At 34.8% G+C, this 21,798-nt stretch overlaps 1 protein-coding gene across 1 annotated transcript; it reads left to right on the forward strand.

Moving 5' to 3' along the window:
• Positions 1-10,661: 10,661 nt before the first annotated feature.
• LOTGIDRAFT_238582 (hypothetical protein) lies at positions 10,662-19,861 on the forward strand (the record flags this gene model as incomplete). The annotated part of the gene is made up of 5 exons (XM_009050707.1): positions 10,662-10,710; positions 14,701-15,561; positions 16,051-16,725; positions 17,231-17,393; positions 19,106-19,861. 5 exons carry the CDS (start codon positions 10,662-10,664, stop codon positions 19,458-19,460), a joined length of 2,103 nt encoding a protein of 700 aa, XP_009048955.1. The 3' UTR covers positions 19,461-19,861.
• Between the last annotated feature and the right edge of the window lie 1,937 nt (positions 19,862-21,798).

Below are 21,798 nucleotides of genomic sequence, written 5' to 3' on the forward strand. Positions count from 1 at the left end.
CGTAATACAGCTTTTAACACTGAGCGTCATTTAAAACTACTCGAAATCAAGCACTCATCAAAACATGATACACATATTGTTCAACCAACCGTCTATAATTGTTCAGAATGGGTGTCCTATTGCATTTTATACGCCTAGGTATAAATAGTAAAATGCTTACCCTTGCATTTAGGTACAAATAAGCGACGTGTATTAAACTGTATTACATATATATATTTTATTGTATGCGTGTATGGAGGGGGATCGTTGCCAGAAGTATTCACAAAGTCAAACTTGAAAACAAGGCCTCGGCTTTACAAGTCACAATTACAAAATACATCTCTCCAAAATCAATTAATCCATTTACTAATTACAAACTAGAGATATTCATAGTTTACTTTTCAAACTTCATTTCACAACAATCTAATAAGTCAATATTTAAACTTTTTTATTTTGAAAATGAATTCTTGTCTTTGCATTATTGACATTATCAACAATGTCTTCTTGACTTTGTATTCTTGAGGGATGTAAGTTCGACCACTGTATTCTTGAGAGTTTTAATGTCAACTTCTGCTTTCTTGAACGTTTATCAAATAAGGTATAGTGACCTACCTCATTTACATAACCGAATTTCACAACACTAACGGAAATAACAAAAATTACACCTCGTCTTTTCTTCACTGGCCGACAAATATTTAAGACAGATGGATACACTAAATTTTTGGAATGATTACGATTGTTGTAAAAGAATAAAAAAAAAACGAATATATTGTAATTCAAATAAAACGTCTCAAAAGTGATGAATATGATATTATTCTTACATGATTATCAAAATCTTGCTTATCACACATATGCTAAAGATATAGATATACTGGTGGTCATTAGAGGGTAAGTCAAACAGTTTTAGGCCTACCTAACTAATACTTATAACCATATATCATAGTGTCCCTGTAAATAATAGAATATGTCAGTACTGTGATCTTAATCAGGCGGATGATGAACAATATTTTCTTCAAGTATGTCCTAAATACTGTTAGCTCCGAGAGAAATATTTAACTTATTATACATATTTATAACCATCCCTTCATATTATACTAGCCCTACCACCTTTTATAGCAAAAGACATTTCTCGTTTTGTGTTTTTTGCTCTTGAAGAAAGTAAAAAGGGACCATGAGAGTTGTACTTGATATTTTGATATTATTCTGCATGTATTAGAACTATATCATATCTATATAAATTTAATCTTTTCATATCATTGTACCGTTTTCATGTTTGTTATCTATCGGCCTATCAAGGACCATGACACCTTGTTTTATATATTAAGTATTCATTATATCTTTCACCTTATTATACTGTTTATATATTTGTATGTCCACAATGGGGGTATATGCAATAAAATCTTATCTTATCTAAGTGTAGCTTATTGTGTTTCTACTGCATTTCAAACATTCAAAGGCCAATAGCTGAGATTGTCCCCCCCGAGAGAGACCTTCAAACCCACCTAGGGTAAAAAATTAATCGAGGGGTCAACAGCCTACCCAATCAGTGAGTTTTGAAAGATGGTTTTAAAAAATGTCAGAGCGCTTATATTGGTCAGAACCAACAGCATAAATCCGAGTTTTGTTCCCGTATAACCATATTACCCTACCCTCCCCATCCGACTCCATAAAAAAACACCAAAACTTTCATTTTCCGACGCTAGTAGTGACAAATCTAAATTTTGAGTCCATTTGCCTATCATAAAACTGCTCATTATCTTTATTGCTTGATTGATATACATTGTCATACTTTAAAGCTGATTTCGATGATTTTAGACAATACCAATTTGAAATTAACTCACCGGAACACGTCAACAGTTGTTCCTGGTACAAACTTATCATCAACAAGTCTGTTTTGAAAAGCGACATATTATATGATATTAAATTTACTAAACGCTAGAAGAAATAACACCACGTTTCTGGGCCGCTGTCAAGTGATTTAGCAACCTTCATGATGTGTTGGTTCACAAGATGGTTTGGTAAAAAGACAATAATAACACTACAGAATGAAGTTCTTCATTCGGCTCAACCTTCGCCAATGTTCGTTAGTTTTCGTAAGTTGAACATGAAATGCTGACCTATTATTGCCGAAGTTCATACGAGTTACAGTTCTTATGTCTATGATTCATTTAATAAGCGTATTCTGATTGATTGAGATATATTTAGGCTTAGAATTTTATCATTACCATTTACCGCCAGACGTCTATGGTTCCGGTAATTCGATCCTATTTTGATATGATATTTAGATTTATATCTAATTCCGGTCGCTTTTAGTGTAAAATTATTTGGTTTTCTCAAATAAATAGTGAAGAAAACTGGACACCGTTCATATAGATCTAGTACATTTCACCATTACTTTCTTACAGTTACAATAGGACAGTGGCTAGGGAGCAAGTGATATATCCTGAGAGGAATGTGGTGTTTAGGTGCAGTGACGATATAGGTTGGTCATTTATGACCCCTTTCCCCCTGCAGATACGGGCCTGAAAGCGATATATTTAGCAGATATCATATTAAGTCTTTTTATTTTAAACAAAGTGCCCTTTTGACTATTTTGTGGAGTCACTGAACACTGATTTGATGATTGCTAATAGCTATATACTGAATCAAGCTCACTGAACATAGAGAGAATAATACTGATTGGTTGATGATCAGTTACCTTTCATCAGTGGACTTGAGCCAAAATTATTCGACAGAATACCTCTAAATCCAATAAATCAATAATAATAAGTAATAATTCATTAAACTATAAGTAATTTTGAAACACGTTTAGAAGCGTTTTTGAAAAATTGCATAGTTTAATGGATAAATCATCTAATATACTGATTTCATTATATAGTCATGGCACCTGATAAGTCCGACTGATTGTTCCTTATTTGAAACTTTGATTTTATGTCCATTCTAAGAGATAGTATTCCTTTAACAGGGGCCGAATATCTTTCGAAGTTCGATATGAGCAGTAACGGTCCGCTGGGGGCGTCCGTCACACGATATGCCTCTCCGGGCACCTGCGACTTTAGTCAATGGATAATAACAAATCTAAGGTCTTAATCAATCAATTAGTGTTGATTGAAATTGTAATTATTTCATTATGACCAGGCAACATATACAATGACAACTTTGAGACAAGCCGGAATTATAATATTAATAATATAATATGTAACCCTTTAACGTGAACATCTCACCCGTTACTAATAAAGTATATCAAAACATCTACCTCTGTCCCAGGGTCCGATAGCTATTGTGAAAGTTGTTGGCTAGTGTAGAGACAGAAAAACTAGGCCCTGGTTTGTGAAAATTTTCCGAAACCCCAAACTCTAAATGTTATCTTCACTAGTTTCTCCCCTGTCTTACGTTTTTCATCACCTGATAGTACTTCTTTTTGGAGGAGTAACTTACTATCAAACTTTTATTCTTAATTTTGACATGCTTTGGGCGAGATTTTTTTTATTTTTTATCTCTGAAATAGCCGAAATGACTAAATCCATGTGATAATCTTACCTCAAGCTAAATAACTTCAAAAGTTACTTTTAAAAATACATCTTTAAACTTAACTGCAATTCAACATGGCAAAGTCTCTACAAAGGCGAGTCGTCAATGTAGCTTCAAACGCGGTTAGTGATGAATAAGCTTGCTTGAGGCATTTAAAAAAGAAAACAATATTATACAGTAGACGGGTAGCATCAGAGGTCCAGCAAAAGCAAACCATTAGCATAACAGTGAAATATTGTAAATAACTATAGTTACACATGGTTAACAAGGCCCACGATTCCAAAAATAAAGTAAAATATTATATAACAGAACGTTTCTACCATCACCTAACTGATAACCCAGCATAAGCAAAGTAAAAGCATAACAGTGAAACACAATTTGAAATGCAAAAAAATTCACAAAGATAATCGAAAGTCCGTCACTCAATTCGACCGCCGCCACACGACATATGATATTGTATATTTTAGCTTTTATGGATATCGAATATCGATGAAGAAAATTAATAATAAACTTGTCATAAACAATCAGATTTATATCTCACTTTATATTTCTTCAAGTTAGAGGTGATTGGTTTCTGGTGGTGAACAAACGTTAACAACACAGTTTTAGGGTAAGAGCGTTATCAACACAGTTTTAGGGTACGACTGTGTTAACAACACAGTTTTAGTCACGAGCGTTAACAACATAGTTTTAAATTATATCACAAATTCCCAAAAAGAGGAAACCAATCAAAACTATATTATTGTCCTGTTATTTGACGTTTCGGCTTACTGCCTTCTTCAGAAAGTTAGAACATTAATGAAATCAGAAATTTAAAGATTGGGTAATATGAGTTTTGATTTGTAGAATCTTAGTGAGATACCTGATGCAATAGATTGACACAGCAATGGTAATTTCAGAAAAATAGATGTTTGGTGATTTCACTGAAAAACGGAGATTTAAAAATTTCAAATGAATAAACACGGCTTTTAAGATTTCAGATAAATACAGAGGTTTGGTGATGTGAGACAAAAATTGTTGCTGATGCCAACCCAGCTTGGTGAATTCATATTCTTCTTGGATTAGCGAGCAAGCGTTTTACTCACTGACACGAAGCTGCTCCTCAGACATCATGCAAGTCTTGGTCATAAATTGGATACTACTGTTTGGTCTGCTTTTATAAGCAACAGATATTGCCGGATTTTGTAGTCCGAAGCCTCTGATAGCTATGTTGACAGTTGTCGGCTGCTCTTCTAAATTATCTATCAGAGGCTCTAATAGAGACATGTGTTTCGGTCTACGAATTTTGATGCTCCAAAGTTTATAGATTATATAGTTTTATTATCACATTGTCTTTAAGCCACATGGTGGTCCACGGTTCTACTATTGTCTTGTGATATAATGTGAATAGGGGTGTTAATTCCATTGGTGTAGATCGTCTCCGCGTGTTCACCATACAATAATTAAGAATGAAATCATAGCACTAGATTCATACGCATTTTAAACACTTTGCTTTCAGATTTGAAATTAGCGAAAAAGCATTGAAGTTTTGTTTTTGTCTGTTATATTAATCAATTTTACCAGAAAATGTGTCCTGAATCCTTCATTGATTCATCTTGTTTTATTCAGGTTTAGCGGGAACAAACGTTCACAAACACAGTATAACAAACACCGGATTATCGATAGTGCCAATAAACAAGGATTTGAAAAAAATATACATTCACACTTATAGGACAATTAGAAGATGTACGTGTTTCCAGAATAAAAGTTTAAATTCTAAAAACAGTGTTCAACACTAGTAGTGTTCAATAAAACCGTGATATGCAGTGTAAATTGTAAAAACGTTGTGTACTCTAGAATTACTGTGTATTTTTATAGAAACGGAACGTAAACTTTCAGGAGCGTGTGAAAACTATATTACAGTGTAAATTGTTCGAAACGTTTTCCCGTGTACCATAAAAACAGAGAAACATTTTAAAAAGTAGAAAAGTTGCTTACAATAAAAACAGAAATAACCGACTATTTTTGGCGTAATTTGTTGAAACGTTTTGAACAATTAAACCCATGGAGTATATTACCATACAATTTTGATACCTAGTGTAAATTGTTGAAACGTTTTGCTCACTAAGATTTTGAAGAGGGTTACCATAAAACATCGTAACAGTGTAAATTGTCGAAACGTTATATGAAGGATAAGTTAAAAGATAAAGATAATTCATCCCAATTTGACTTATTCCGTCGATTAAATAGGATATATCAACCGCTGAAAAGCAACAGTGTTTCGTTACTGATTACGGCTCTCATCCCCATCTACAAATTCTTTCCTACTTTAAATCAACAGAAGATATATCATTCAATGTATTAAACATAAATTTATTATTAAAACTGAGTGTGTGCTGTTCTTTCTGACTGGAGGTGATATCAGGTATTTCGGAAATTGTTTTTGAGACGTTTCATACCAAGATGGTGAATGGTGTAACATAAACAGAAGCAAGAGTCGTCAGAACTTTGAAGATAGAGTTGCATAGAGTTGTTACAGGATGAAGCGACATATTCTATTTATATGTATGGTTTTGAGTTTGTGTTGGGTTCGAATCTCATCAACCACTACCAGTAAGTTGCTATCATATTATACTCTCAATCTATCCTTGTCACTTTTCATATCTTAAGTAACTTCTTGCGAAAATTTGCTTTAACAACTCACCGACTGATATACAGTCACTTCAGCTACCCGAATCAACTTTTCAGAATGAAAATTCGACACCAGCCACGTATTCTCGAAACGATCTTAGCGCTAGGATGTCCTAGGTTCTTATCTTCTAACATTGATTCTAGGACATCCTAGCACTAAGATTGTTTCGAGAATACAGAGCCTGGGTTGTCCACATTTAAAAAGCGAAATATGCTTTAAACAATGGAAGTGGGTTATTCTTTTCATATTAATGTTAATATAATATTGTTTATGAAAAAAAGGAAGTGGAGACAGTCTAACAGCGTTGTTACCACCGTCCCAAACGGATACTGGTGATACTGTAACGCACTTGACTCCTTGAAAACACGTTCAAATTTTAACACTTAAACATTAAAAGGCATAATTCTTTTATTATTCAGTAATTGAATATTTGCCTTCTAGAGTTTTCACGAGCTAAAAATTGAACACGTTTTCAAGAACAAGGGCAACAACTCATACTCAATATTATTCAGTATCGTCCTAAATAGTTCAAAAGAAGTGTATGACTGAAGGTTGAATATTTCATACTGGTGATTGTTACTGTACTGCCAAATATTTCATTCAAAATCAAAGCTGGAAGTGGGCGTATACTACCTTGCCTGGCAAGCTATCTTATTTTATCATACCTAAATTAATATTTTCAATCTGAAAAATGATACGGGAAGCTGATAAGAAGCTCTACTGATCAGGAAGGGTTAATATAAAACCATTTAATCATCATTATTTGTTTTATTTGATTCCGATATGGTTAACTCAATGACAGTTTTGTTTTTTAAAAAAATCTAAATTTTCCGAATATTAAAGCTGTAACATTTTATTCTATTCAATTCATATTGATCTGACATAATTAAGCAGTACTTCATCAGTTCGGCTGTCAAAAGTCAACGTTCTACAAATGAAATCATGCTCAACAAGGAAGTATGATGAGTGGGGTTGTTGTTTGGACACGGTGGCCCTACAACTGCTACGTTTTCAAATTGTAACAGAATGTTTGTCTGTGTTTAAGACAAATTAAGATATATTATGTAAAAGACATGTTTTTATCAAAGCAAAAGTCTGTCTAATTCTACTCTATTTAAGATTACACATTTACAAATTTTGTAGAGAAAACGACAATATGTTATTTCATTTGTTAGTAAATCAAATGTGTAACAACTAAAACAGCGAAGATCTCAAATCTTAAGCAATGAAATCCACCATATGTTACTAAAAAATAAAATAATATAACCAATAGATTGAGGCCTCAGGAAACAATGGCGGTGGTGGTCTGCTTCAAAGAGCAGAAACTAATGAATTCTAATTAAAAGGGATTGTTTGTTGATATTAAATTGATGATATGTCGTCTGCACCGCTTCAACTTTACACATCGGAAGGTCTAATACACCGAAACCTTTAAGTCACTTGATCGCGTCGATTGATTGTATATTTTGAAATAAAGAAATATAAAAATGAAATGAAATGGAGTTTTACATCCTACATTTCTGCACCATGTGGGCTAATGAAGACGTGTCATGCAAGGTGCATTGAGGGAAATTTTGCCAAAACAGCAGCGTTAGCTCTTTTACGATTTCCAATTGTCAAGGGATATTCAACATGCAGAGACTGTACCACACGGGACCTCGAGACTACACGCCTTTTTTCATTTTAGCCCCTCTTACCTGTCGGGTTGAAATCGTCGTAACCTATGCCGGAATTGAAAACGTCTAACTCATTGAGCCACCGCGGCTCCATAGCTATTTGTGAAGAATTTGTGTTTTAATATTTCTATATAGCTCTACACGTGATGTATTCAGCACTATTTTAACAGTGGTATTTCTATATCGCTCTACAATTGATGTACTGAGTACTATTTTAACAGTGGTATTTCTATATAGCTCTACAATTGATGTATAGAGCACTATTTTAATAGTGGTATTTCTATATCGCTCTACAATTGATGTATAGAGCACTATTTTAATAGTGGTATTTCTATATCGCTCAACAATTGATGTATTGAGCACTATTTTAACAGTGGTATTTCTGTATCGCTCTACAATTGATGTACTGAGTACTATTTTAACAGTGGTATTTCTATATCGCTCAACAATTGATGTATTGAGCACTATTTTAACAGTGGTATTTCTATATCGCTCTACAATTGATGTATTGAGCACTGCTCTACAATTGATGTATTGAGCACTATTTTAACAGTGGTATTTCTATATCACTCTACAATTGATGTATTGAACACTATTTTAACAGTGGTATTTCTATATCGCTCTACAATTGATGTATTGAGCACTATTTTAACAGTGGTATTTCTATATCACTCTACAATTGATGTATTGAACACTATTTTAACAGTGGTATTTCTATATCGCTCTACAATTGATGTATTGAGCACTATTTTAACAATGGTATTTCTATATTGGTCTAAAATTGATGTATTGAGCTCTATTTTAACAGTGGTATTTCTATATCACTCTACAATTGATGTATTGAGCACTATTTTAACAATGGTATTTCTATATTGGTCTAAAATTGATGTATTGAGCTCTATTTTAACAGTGGTATTTCTATATCACTCTGCAATTGATGTATTGAGCACTATTTTAACAATGGTATTTCTATATTGGTCTAAAATTGATGTATTGAGCTCTATTTTAACAGTGGTATTTCTATATCACTCTACAATTGATGTATTGAGCACTATTTTAACAGTGAATTTATGCTTTTTTTAATATGTGGTTTTTATAGAGGCTTTTAATATTATCTTCATCGCATTAAGAGCACGACAGGCCGTGAAATTTTCTGTTGATTTATTAGATGATTGAGCTCTGGGTCCCGTTTCTCAAATTCAGCAATACACGTACTACAAAATTGATTTTTCTTAAACGCTTCCCTGTTTCAGCTATCTGTTTCTTTTTTCCAATGAAAATCTGACGTTTCCATTCTGGAGATTGATCAACATCAAAATCGATGAACCATTGAGAACTTAAATATGCAGAAAACACAAATGCAAAATTGACTTAAAAACAAGTGCGTACGAATTATTAAAATCGATCAGTCTTGTGTATACTGCAATAAAAGCATTGAAGCTTTCAAAAGAATTCTAGTTTCAAATTTAAAATATATTGACATAGTTCTCAAAATAACGAGAAAATAAAAAGTCGGTAATCAAGCTTTCCGACCGACTTTCCGAGTCTTAGTGTAAATCACTTCAATTTAATGCTAAATAAAAGATCACAAACTAATTGAGTCAAAACGAGTTCGAATGCTCCAGTAATAGTGCGAATACCCTAGTAATATTTCGGACGATCGGATGCCCCAGTTATCGTTTGGTAATAGTTCGGATGCCCCACTTATAGTTCGGATGCCGCAGTTATCGTTCGGACGTTCGGATGCTCGGTAATAGTTCGGATGCCCCACTAATAGTTCGAATGCCCCACTAATAGTTCTGATGCCCGATAATGGTTCTGATGGCCTGGTAATAGTTCTGATGCCCGGTAATAGTTCCAATGCTAGGTAATAGTTCCGATGGCCCACTAATAGTTCGAATGTTCCACTAATAGTTCGGATGCCCGGTAATAGTTCGGATGCCCCACTAATAGTTCGGATGCGCGGTAATAGTTTGGATGCCTGGTAATAGTTCGGATGCCCCACTACTAGTTCGGGTGCCCTACTAATTGTTCGGATGCCCCACTAATAGCTCGGATGCCTCCTAATATTTCGGATGCCCCACTAATAGTTCGGATTCCCCATTAATAGTTTGGATGCTCCACTAATAGTTCGGATGCTCCACTAATAGTTCAGATGCCCAGTAATAGTTCCGATGTCCGGTAATAGTTTGGATGCCCCACTAATAGTTCGGATGCCCCAGTAATATTTCGGATGCCCCAATAATATTTCGGATGATCGGATGCTCCACTAATAGTTCGGATGCCCCACTAATAGTTCGGATGCCCCAGTAATATTTCGGATGCCCCAATAATATTTCGGATGATCGGATGCTCCACTAATAGTTCGGATGCTTCACTAATAGTTCGGATGCCCCGTTTATAATTATAAAATGTCTGTTGTTTTTTTATAGAGCCGCAATATGATAAAACTTACAGCCCACTCACATCGGACTGCGACCATTTGCGATCACAAATGTACTGTGTTGCCGGAGACCGTATGCATTGAAAAAAGCATGTAGTTGTTTGGATGGGACCGTAAACCAAGACCCTTTGTGAAAGATCCCTGTATAGTTGAAATCAAAGAAGAGCTGTCTAATGCCACTGTCCTTTCCATCACACTGCATGGCGTTGTTGTCCTCATCATCCCAAACATTTGCAGACAAATAGGACATTAAACTAAATTTCCTTTTTACATTAATACATGTATGTATATACAAAGAAATGTGGAATTGGTTGATTTAACTTCTTATATGAATAGTTAAATGGATACTTATTCGTTAAGAATGTCTCAATCACGTGAAAGTTTGAATGACAGCTGGGGTTGGGTTTTAAGTAAGTTAGAACATAAACTATTACATGACAATGGCAAAAAACAAAATCCAAAGGAAAATATATCAATAAATGTTATCTTTGCTCTTTAACGATTTATCCGCTCCCCATTGATCTAGTTTTAAGGCTCTTTTCTGAACTAATGTTAACAATTGATATACTACTGTATACTATTGATAAATATATAATGTAATTTTCTCTTCAATATACACCCGGAAGTAAAAAAATGAACTTAAAGGTAGTTTTACGTCCAATGTTTCTGCCACACTGCGACTTTGTATTTTCTCGAATACAATACATTTGAATTTTGGTGTTAGACCCCTGTATCCTCTAAAAGAATCTACCCTCTCATTGCTCTCTCCTCAAATTTTGAGATGCAATGAGGTTTTGAGTATGACTTCTCTACTGAGATGACAAAGGGTATTCGGGAAGATATGAATGGTTGAAGGCGCAAGTTACATTATCTACTTAAGTGCAGTGCAAACAAAAGGTTTCTGACTTGAAGTCAGAGCCGAATAAAATATTTTGATAAATATTAGTACTAATATCACCTCTCCCACCAGTTTTATTGTACTGAAAGAGTCTCAAACACCATGATAAATATACCTTGCCTATTGTTTAACCTTTCCTCTCTATTGTTTGTTAAACAATTAATTCTCTCTTTGATTCTATTTGCCGCTAGAATAACGTTAACTTCTACGTGTAGGCGATATTAATCCAATATACCAAGTCTAATAACTACCGCGTTTTTGCCATAGATAGCATTTTCTCTGGAATAATTTCACTTTTCTGTCTTCCGATTTTCAGGATCTCTATTCTGACGCCAGTCGAGATCAAGTACCATGAGTGAAACTCCGCATGTATAGACTTGCCATGCTTTGTATTTTAATCCGCTATATTATGTTTTGAACTAGGCCTAACAATGGTGATGTCATCAGATAAATCAATCAGCTGATTTGAGAACTCAATATATCGATACAGTTAAAGATTGTATTGTTTAAATACTTTAAAACGTGTAAATATAGATATTGATTTATTGATTTATTGATAAGGGACATATTGATCTCCTCTGTTTTCATCGTCTGTCAGATCACTAACTGTCCACGAGCTACATCTATCTTAACACTGGTCTAATGTTCTCCATACAAATATTCTTCTTATTCAAATTTAAATGGATTTATCTCGTCTATTGACAAATCGAGTTCAGATTAACTTCCCTGGACTTAAAAGATAGTACACACAAGTGAGTTTGCGAAAACAACATCTTAAATTTCTGTTGACAAGCGTGCTTTCAGTTGCAGTGACGGTGCCAGCCTTCCAAGACTGGGGGGTACAAATAGGGGCCAGACTGACTCAATGGGGGGGAACTACTGCAGCTGAATTCACATTTTGGCTACTCTGTGGTGGTGTCATTGTCGCAAGCCTCTCATAGAGTGTCTTAGAGGGTCCTCTCAATTGATTTTGTGCATCTTGACACTTATTTTGGAGAAAAAAGGTAGACATTTAGATTTGATGAAATGAAGCAGGGTACAATTAGGGCTGCAAAGCACTTTTCTAGTTGGACAAATGACCCCTGTACCCCCACTGGCGCCGCCACTGTTCAGTAGTTATTTTTAATAAAGCAGTTTGTTTGTTACTTATTGATATATCACAACTAGTTACAGAATAAAATCAAGAAAAAGGCAACAAAACAATTATTTGACAGAACTCAAGGAAGATATTAAATAATTATTCATTATAATTTATAAATGATGATATTGTTTGATTTAGTGTTTATTTTCTGAACCAAATTTGCACAAATGTCTAGAAATCTCTCATTGTTTGTATGGGAAATGGAAAACATCGCCCATAGCAACTGTTTCATTATTTTGACAGCTCAGCTAATAGCAATAGGCAGTATGTACTTGAGTAATATCAGTTCGTGGAAATATTACAGCGCGGACTTCATTGGCAGCACCTGTAGATGGCTGACGTTATATTTGAAAGCAATATCTTGACAGTTCAGCTTATAACAAGTTTATAATCTGCAAGGGGCAACACGTACTTATCAATTCGTCAAAACAGCGCGGACTTCACTGTAAACACATTTAGCTCTTAAAACTATAATTGCTATACAAACTGGAAATACCGAGTTGATAGGTTAATTACACCTTTGTTGAAAAATCGATGGACATATTTGGTGAAAAACAAAGCTAGCTAATAACTGTCCCCGATACACACAATAAATAGAAAATCAGGTTAAAAGGAATTGCACAGATGCTTTTCAACTTTCGGCTTTTTACGTGTATTGAGAACACTAACAGCATTGTTTGCATCATTCCAATATTTAGTCAGAGGTTATATGAAGGTAATAAATATAAGTATCTTTGCGATAGTGAAGTAAAACAAACGCTTATTAGCTTGACTGAAATTGTAAGAACCACAGGCGCTCTGATAATTGGAAAATCAATTCCTTATTAAATATTCTTTTTCTCTATCGCAAAATAGTTTATTTATAGGTTGCAATCATGGTTTCAAGTCAAGTTCTTGAAATTCGTCACCCATTACTGCATTATATATACTTTATACTTTTTATTTTTTTAAATCGATATAAGTTTGTATACACAATTATTCTCTTAACCATTATTTGTTTTCTTTAAAAAAATCTGGAGATGACGTAAACCTTTGATTTATTTTAATTAATAGTATTTTAAAAAAGCCTTTTGTATTTTATCAACAGCGATTGTTTTTATTTCTTAAAGATAGTTTTCCGTATTTTTTAGTGTCAAATTAAGCAAACTATTTGATTTATTGGTGTTTTTAATGAATAATCGTGTATTCTTAATCATATCAGTATGTTCTTATTGCATATTATTTAGAGTTTTAACTAATCATAAATGTCCATGTATATACAGTCTGGATAAACAAAACAAAAAAGACTTTTTGACCTATTTTGATCGGTCACTCATTGGAATGCTGCTGGTAATTCTCTTCTAATTTAGCTAATTAGGAATTATTATGGAATGTGATACAAACTAGTATTTTTCCAAGCCATTAGAACACCTCTTCTTTCTATTCATATAAGTATTAGCATTTTCGTTTTCATAAATGAAAATAAGGGAACCCATCTAAAGGGATTGTACAGAGGTTTCCTAAATCTTTTATATGTATCGGGGACACCGATAGTTTAGTTTTGTACCATTCCTATTTTCAATCGGACGTCTTTGGTTCCTGCAATTTTACTAAAACTAAGTGTTTGATGACGTCACTAATGGAAAACATGCTTTATGACATAAGGCCCTTCGCGATTAGTGACGTTATAAAGCGCTTACTTCTAGTGGAATTGCAGGAACCACAGACGTCTGATTGAAAATTGGAATGGTACAAAAAGAAGTATTGTATAATTATTCTATTCTAATTAAATTTGTAATCTATAATCTGAGAAAATAATGTTCAATCGAATTTTTATTGTGACATAGAAATCAAACATAACAATTAACTCAGGTCATGTGAGAGCTTTAATGTAAGATAAAAACCGGAAAAGAAAGATCTAGATCCATTCCAGTTGTGTTAATAGAGCGTTGGTAGAGTATTTTAATGGTTTTGCACATTGAAAGAGTCGCTCTGTAGTTACTTTTCAATCATCTCTACTGGTGGTGACTCGGGGCAATGCAAAACAAAAAGAAGTTATAAATTCAATTAGATGATAGGTCTGTTTTGATATTAACAAACGTTCCGCCGATCGACCCTTGAACAATAAAACAGGAAATACGTGAAAAGGGATTGTCACATCCTCGTAATTCTTGATAATTAGATCAATACCAGTCTCAATAATCAATCTGAACAAAAAATAGTAGTAGATATTTCGTTTCATTTATTTTCTGTGATTTATATCACCCATTCTAGATCTGAAGGCATCTTACTTTACACCCAAGGTAAAATTAAATTTATAAAGTTTTAACGTTCTAAAGAAAATTTCTACATTTCTCATACTTTCATATATTCTAATTTCAGCTACCATACCAGAACCGGAAACTGCTACAGAACCAGAAGTAACATCCGAACCAGAAGTTACATCTGAGCCAGAAGTAACATCCGAGCCAGAAGTAACATCCGAGCCAGAAGTATCATCCGAACCAGAAGTAACATCCGAGCCAGAAGTAACATCCGAACCAGAAGTAACATCCGAGCCAGAAGTAACATCCGAACCAGAAGTAACATCCGAGCCAGAAGTAACATCTGAACCAGAAGTAACATCCGAACCAGAAGTATCATCCGAACCAGAAGTAACATCCGAGCCAGAAGTAACATCTGAGCCAGAAATAACATCCGAGCCAGAAGTAACATCCGAGCCAGAAGTATCATCCGAACCAGAAGTATCATCCGAACCAGCAGTAACATCTGAGCCAGAAATAACATCCGAGCCAGAAGTAACATCCGAGCCAGAAGTAACATCCGAGCCAGAAGTAACATCCGAACCAGAAGTAACTTCCGAGCCAGAAGTAACATCCGCGCCAGAAGTAACATCCGAGCCAGAAGTAACATCTGAACCAGAAGTAACATCCGAGCCAGAAGTAACATCCGAGCCAGAAGTAACATCCGAGCCAGAAGTAACATCCGAGCCAGAAGTAACATCCGAACCAGAAGTAACATCCGAGCCCGAAGTAACATCAGAACCAGAAGTAACATCAGAACCAGAAGTAACATCAGAACCGGAATTGTCTGTCTCAGCAGAATCCGAAGGAACAGCATACCCAGAGCATGCAGAGCCAGAGGCCACTTCGGAGCCAGAGAAAACTGCTCAGGCAGAGGTCCGACCATCTGCGGCTGAAATAGTTGTTCCACCGTTTCTATTGATGATAATTATAATTTTGGGTTAGTAAAAGTATACTACTGTTCTCAGTTCATTGATAGATAATATCAAAATTTAAAGTTTTCTCTCCCTACGATAAACTTTGTGAACATACTTTAACACTCTATCGCATGGTCCCAGTCACAGATCCAATCCAACTTCTGAAATATGAGCGATTAGAATTGCATAGTTCCAAATCTTTTAAACTTGAGGTACGTTCTATATTTTTTAACTTCCCTGATACCCCATTCTCCCACCGTAAGCACAATGGAACTGAAACTCGACCAAAAAACGTGAATCGTCAGAATCGAGAGTTGTTATCATAAAAACCTATTTATATTGTCTGTGTGTCCATCTTAGTACCCCCTGTTAACTTGTACCATACTATCCAACGTTTGGTAGTGCACTACCCAAAAGCAATACCGACAAACCTAGTAGAGCGGTAGCACACTGTGCTCCTGTAGTACGTGCATGTAAGGCAACGAAAATGATTTTGCCTATTTTCATTATAGGTTTACTGGGTTTATTGGGAAGAACTAAATATTCAGCTATTAAACAATCAACGCTTACATTCAGTCGGGCCTTTATCCGAAACGTTATTGCCAACCGAAGCAAATTTGACAATTTTAACAAGCAGACCAAGGTGGAAGAAATCAAGCTCGATAATGAAACCTTAAACGAAAAAGATTTATTGAACGATGAGCCATTTTTTACTCGGTTTGATCTGGAAGTTATGGACAGTTTAAAGAACTCTTACAACCGCCCGAAAGAACTAATGAGAATTGCTTTACCGGCACTGCTGTCGTTAGCCTTATGTCCATTGACTTTATACATGTACGACCCAGTAACAAAGTTTCTGTGGCCAGTAGAAGAGTATGTAACAAAGCCGGATATCAACGACGCCATTGCGTGTTTTCTTGCACCCGCCGGATTGGTTTACGCCACATCCTTTGGCTTTGCGTTTCAATCTGCCATCAGTAAGCAGCATGAAATCCTGATGAAAATGACTGCCGAGATTAGTATGATAGATCAAATAGCTACGTTTACGGCTAAGCTCCGACTGCCCAGTCAGCAGCTCCGAATGGAGATCTACAAGTCCATCAAGACGGAAGCTATCTTTATGATCCTGCAGATTTTAGATAGAGATGTGTCCACTTACAAGTATAAAGCTCCACACGATCTGAAGGGTAAGACTCCGTAAAAATCTTTTCCTTTGGATTCATTTACACACCTTTGATATTTGGATGTCCAGATTACCTCCACCCTCTTTCCAATTTAAACCAAGTCATGAATAATTGGTTGCTTCGCTGTCCAAAATGCCCCTCAGGTAACCCCCCCCCCCCCCCTCTTAGTTGTTTCAACTTTATTTTCTTTGTAAGTGAAACGGGTGGGAGGAGCTGGTATGAAGAAAGCTGTGTATCGCTCTGATGAAACAATAAACCGATGCCTATGTCCTACAGTCATGACACACTTATAGAAAACTGGAAACTGAAAATGAGTAGTTTTTATGGCGTCATGGCAAGTCAATATTTCCAATTTAACAATGTATTTTATAAACGCCTAACGGTTGCAGCAAAAGAAGGCCAGTATGTTTCTACATACATTCTATTTTATGTTTGTAGCCTACAATGGTAGTATACCATAGTCAGAGTTCCGTACTCCTTTATAAATATGTTTGTTTATATATTACAGTAAAAATCTGGTCAGTGCTGGACACGCTACGCCATGTTAACACCAGTAAAACTAACCACGTAGATAGATGTCTGTCAGAGAAAATAATGGGACACATCATGGCTTTAAACAGTATCTGTTCTGACAGAATGGGGGTTTTACATGCCAGAATCCACCCTGTGAAGTAAGTTTCGTCTTTCTCATCCATAGAAAAAGAAGCCCTTAGGTAAAGGGTGGGTGGTAGAGGGGGTTATCGGGCAGATTTCAGCTCTAGACCCTGATCTTTCCCGAATTATCTATGACAGCTGGATCAATTCTAATACCGAGTTAAAATGATTATTTGACTATTTACTATTGAATATTTCAAGGTCACAAGATTTTTACAAGCTGGCCGAGATTAGAACCAACGATCATTATTTGTTCGACGTAACGCAAGCAAATGACGATTGTGTTACAGCTTGTCCCCAATGTCTTCATTAATGTTAACCAAAGCTAGGAGACAACTGTATATCAATGATCATTTATTTCTGGTTATGAAATACTTGTACTATTATAAAGGGGTCGTTGTACTGAAAGCTGTGATATTTTTTTCTTCAGTTATAAATGGCATTTTTATTCACACAAAGGCTTATTTAATATGATAACTTATTTTTGAATTGTGTATCAAAGGGATATAGACGTCTAATTATATTGAAATCTTTGTTAGAGCAACCAATATCACTTCCAGATTACAAAAAACGACATTATATAGTTTACGAAAAAATAACCATTTGTTTTACAAGGATGACAATATTAAGGATTTTTACGGTCCTTTCTACCAGCTGTTCCTCGGCCAAATCTCTTGGCTTTGATCTTTTCCGGATTATTCAGATGCAGGCGACTGGAATAATAAGCAAAGATGACTTATTGCAGGTCATCAGACTTTCATGACTGAGATAAGAACCCACAACAACAGTTTGACTTTAGACTTAAAATGAATTTTTTCAAGAATAACTGTAAAAATCTATCCAGTCTTACTGCGTTTCATTTCAGAATTGATAATCGAGACTTGTAGTGTATTTTTTTTCAAAAATTGCCCATCGCTTTATCAGTACGTTCATCAAAAATTTGTTGAAAGTATCCCTTAATCATTGTGCGCAGTCATGAATTAGAAATCAAAGTGCTAGAAAAGCAGACATGGAATTTTACTTTAAAAATCAAAATCTATTGACAGATGAGTTGTCTTCTCTGCTCTGTTTATGATTGATCGATGGGAGTAGTTTCATTTCTGTCTGGTGATTTCAAATCAATTTCTGCTGTGATTCAACCGTGCCAAGTTGTTTACAAATACCGAAATGTTGGATTCGATCTACGCATAGTTCATTTTCACATTTATGCACGCGGATGTCTGAATACCAAAATTATACAAAATCACTAAGGATGCTTTTTATTCTTCTCATCTGATTGGCCAATCATTTAAAATCAAGATTTTTCCATGTTAGTGATAGGTAGGTCGTGGAGATCAATTTTCAGAAGTGTTCGGTCGATCGGACGACGAACCAGGAAACTTTTTAAACTTGGTAGCATTTTGCTTTTACACACTGCAGCCAAATCTGAACAGTAGGAATTATATAAACACCATTAATCTTATTTTATTATAAAAAAAAAATATCCAGTTTTCTAAAACAGACATGAATTTGTTTCACGGTCCTTCTGTTCTTATGATACTTATAAAAATTAGAACTTTACCTTCTGTTTTATACCACAGTGAAATAACATAACGAAGTTTTTCCTGTACGACTTTAACAAGGTATTTGTTTTTTAGCATTCTGTAACCCGCGAGAAATGTATGGTTGACGAAGGTAGATATCTTTTTCAATTCATATTCAATTTCTTATTTTGACTTTCTCGTTTCAGGTGGATGTTTTTAGAGACTCTGGGGTTTTTCTCCTTTGTTGGAATATTGTTATTAAATGCCTTCAGTTATCGAATGGAACTAGTAATGTGTATTATCACGGTATTTTCTATCAGTATGCTATGTTTTGTAGTCTCCGACCTGGATTCTCCGTTCAGCGGCTTTTTCCGAGTAGATCTATCCGTCATGCATGAAGTGATTGAGAGGGTAGCTGCCATGCACGAACTGGCAAGAATCGGTGAAAATGCGTTAATATTTTACCCAGAGAAGTCAAATGGCACCGAGGATATTTTAGCAAAATCTCGACCAAGTTCAGCTGAAATAAAAACTGATAAGATCATCAGAGATTGCTGGTAACTACAACTCTCGTCTGAAAAACCAGTTTATATTCCGCTAAGCGAAGCTCAGGTTTCTCTTCGCTTGAGCGTAGTAAGCTTCAAAGCTCAGCTATGAAGCGAAGTTTCGCATACGACGTACCTTCGTAAGTTTAGGATGTGATCCTACTTCTTCGCTTTGCTTTGGGCTTTGCAACCAATCAATGACACTGAAAAGGCAGAGCAATCTGGCGTCGGCGTATTTGCCGCTTATCATTCGAAAATTTAACATTGCGATGCGCATCAAATCAAAGCTTCACTTAACTTTCTGTTTTCTTCGCTTTACTCTTTCGTTATCGGAGTTTAACTCGGCCTTGCGGAGTATAAACCGGCTTTTGTTCTGTTATATTTAGAATATAAATAAATAAATCTATTAGTGCGTTTATCACTGTCTTTATTTAAAGGTTAGTCTGAGGTCAGCCGATATAATACAGATTTGATCCGCCTTTGTAATCTAACAAGTTTTCTATTACTGTCGAGTTCTTTAGTGTTATTTTAACCAATCAAAGCAAGTAATACTGGAATGTGGGACCCGTTTTATATCAGCAATGACGCATTTTGGGGTTTCAATGTTCGTTCTTTTTCGTTAGTTGTACCTTAGAGCAATATTCATGAACCATGTTGTTTTCGGCAACGGCTAATCACTATTACCAGCCTTTGTATTCTGATTAACTTACATTAATGTACATTAGTTACATCTTCTATTTACAACGTTATGATTTCTTGGTGACCTATGGTTACTGTAATTCATTCCAGAATACAATGTTACTATCGAATATACTTTAGAAGTACGTGGTGTTAAAATCAAAACAATAGGTATTATACACAGGTTCCCTAGCCTTAATCTGTGTATCCGGATACAAGTCCTTTATAATCTAACCGCAATATTCTAATTTACTTTCCATAATCCGTATATTTATAGGAAAACATGGCTAGATTAGGCTATTATGTCAAACATCATTTAAGCAATAAAAAAAATTAAACTCATCTGAAAATATTAAAGATGGGTTTCCTTTTTTTTTAGTGTCAAATTAAGAAAACTATACGTGTAATTTGTATTTCTAATGAATTATATTGGATTCTTAGTCATATCATTATGTTCTTATTGCATATAATTAAGAGTTTTAACCAATCATAAATGTCCAGTCTGGATAAAACCGAAACACTTTTTGACCTTTGTATTTCTGCTGGTAATTCTCTTCTAATTTATCTAATTATGAATTTATTATGGACATGTGAGACAAACTGGTATTTTCAATACCAATATTCATATAAGTATTAGCATTTTTATTTTCATAAATGAAATCAAGAGAACTCATCTTTAAATGTTGATGATATTTCACTCCTGATTTATTTCAATCTCAAATTAATTAAACACTGTATCAGATTTGAGTGATAATCACAATTTCCTTTACAAACAGCAAGGGGTATACACAATAAATAATACTAAATAAACACTATTCCCATCTCCTAATGGCAAGATAAAATTGCGAAAACAGCAGTTGGTATAAATAAATAAACGCTATTAGCTATGTGGACTCTCCGAAAGGCATATAGTTTCCCGCTTGTGTTCCCAGCATTTTACTAGACCGAAACATTTGCCTCTATTCCACCCTCTAACAACTATGCTAAAAGTTGTCAGCAGGACAGCACAATCGTTGGTGCGAAAAATCCCTTTAAAACGTGGTCAAGTTTTCCTGACCCTTCTCCAGCCGACAACTGTCAAAACAGATATCAGAGGCTAGAATGGAAGCAGATGTTTCCGACTAGCATTATTTGCATTCCTCTTGTGGATGATACTATGGTTATTAAAAAACGTTCTGTTGATCTGGAAGTAAAAATATATATAAATGATAGTATGTTTATTATAATTATAAGAAGCTAAACGAGAAATATAAAAAAAAGAACAACTGGTTAATGAAATGGTGCGTGTCAATTTCCAATTTATCAAAAAGAGAAACTTTGAAGAAGTGCCCAATTTGGATAAGCAACATACTTTTCAGAATAAAAGTCTGTCGTTTTCTCAATGAAATAAAACTGTTTAACCGATAGTAGAAATTAATTTATCAAGATAATTTCTTTCAAATGTTAAAAATAAATAGAAGAATATTCCATAATTCCATATTTTCCAGTAGTCATTAATTGAAATAAAAAAATCAAGTGCTTTAGTTCATGAACATTATTAGATATTGGTTCGAATTTGTGTCGACTACCTGTAAAAGAATTGATAAACTTTTAAAGCATTATATCGATGTTGACCTAACATTTGGGATATCGCAGTTTGACTAACTTATTGTAATTTTAATCTCTGGATTTACAGT

Source organism: Lottia gigantea, assembly GCF_000327385.1.
Source record: "Lottia gigantea unplaced genomic scaffold LOTGIsca_153, whole genome shotgun sequence".
Classification (NCBI taxonomy): Eukaryota; Metazoa; Mollusca; class Gastropoda; family Lottiidae; genus Lottia; species Lottia gigantea.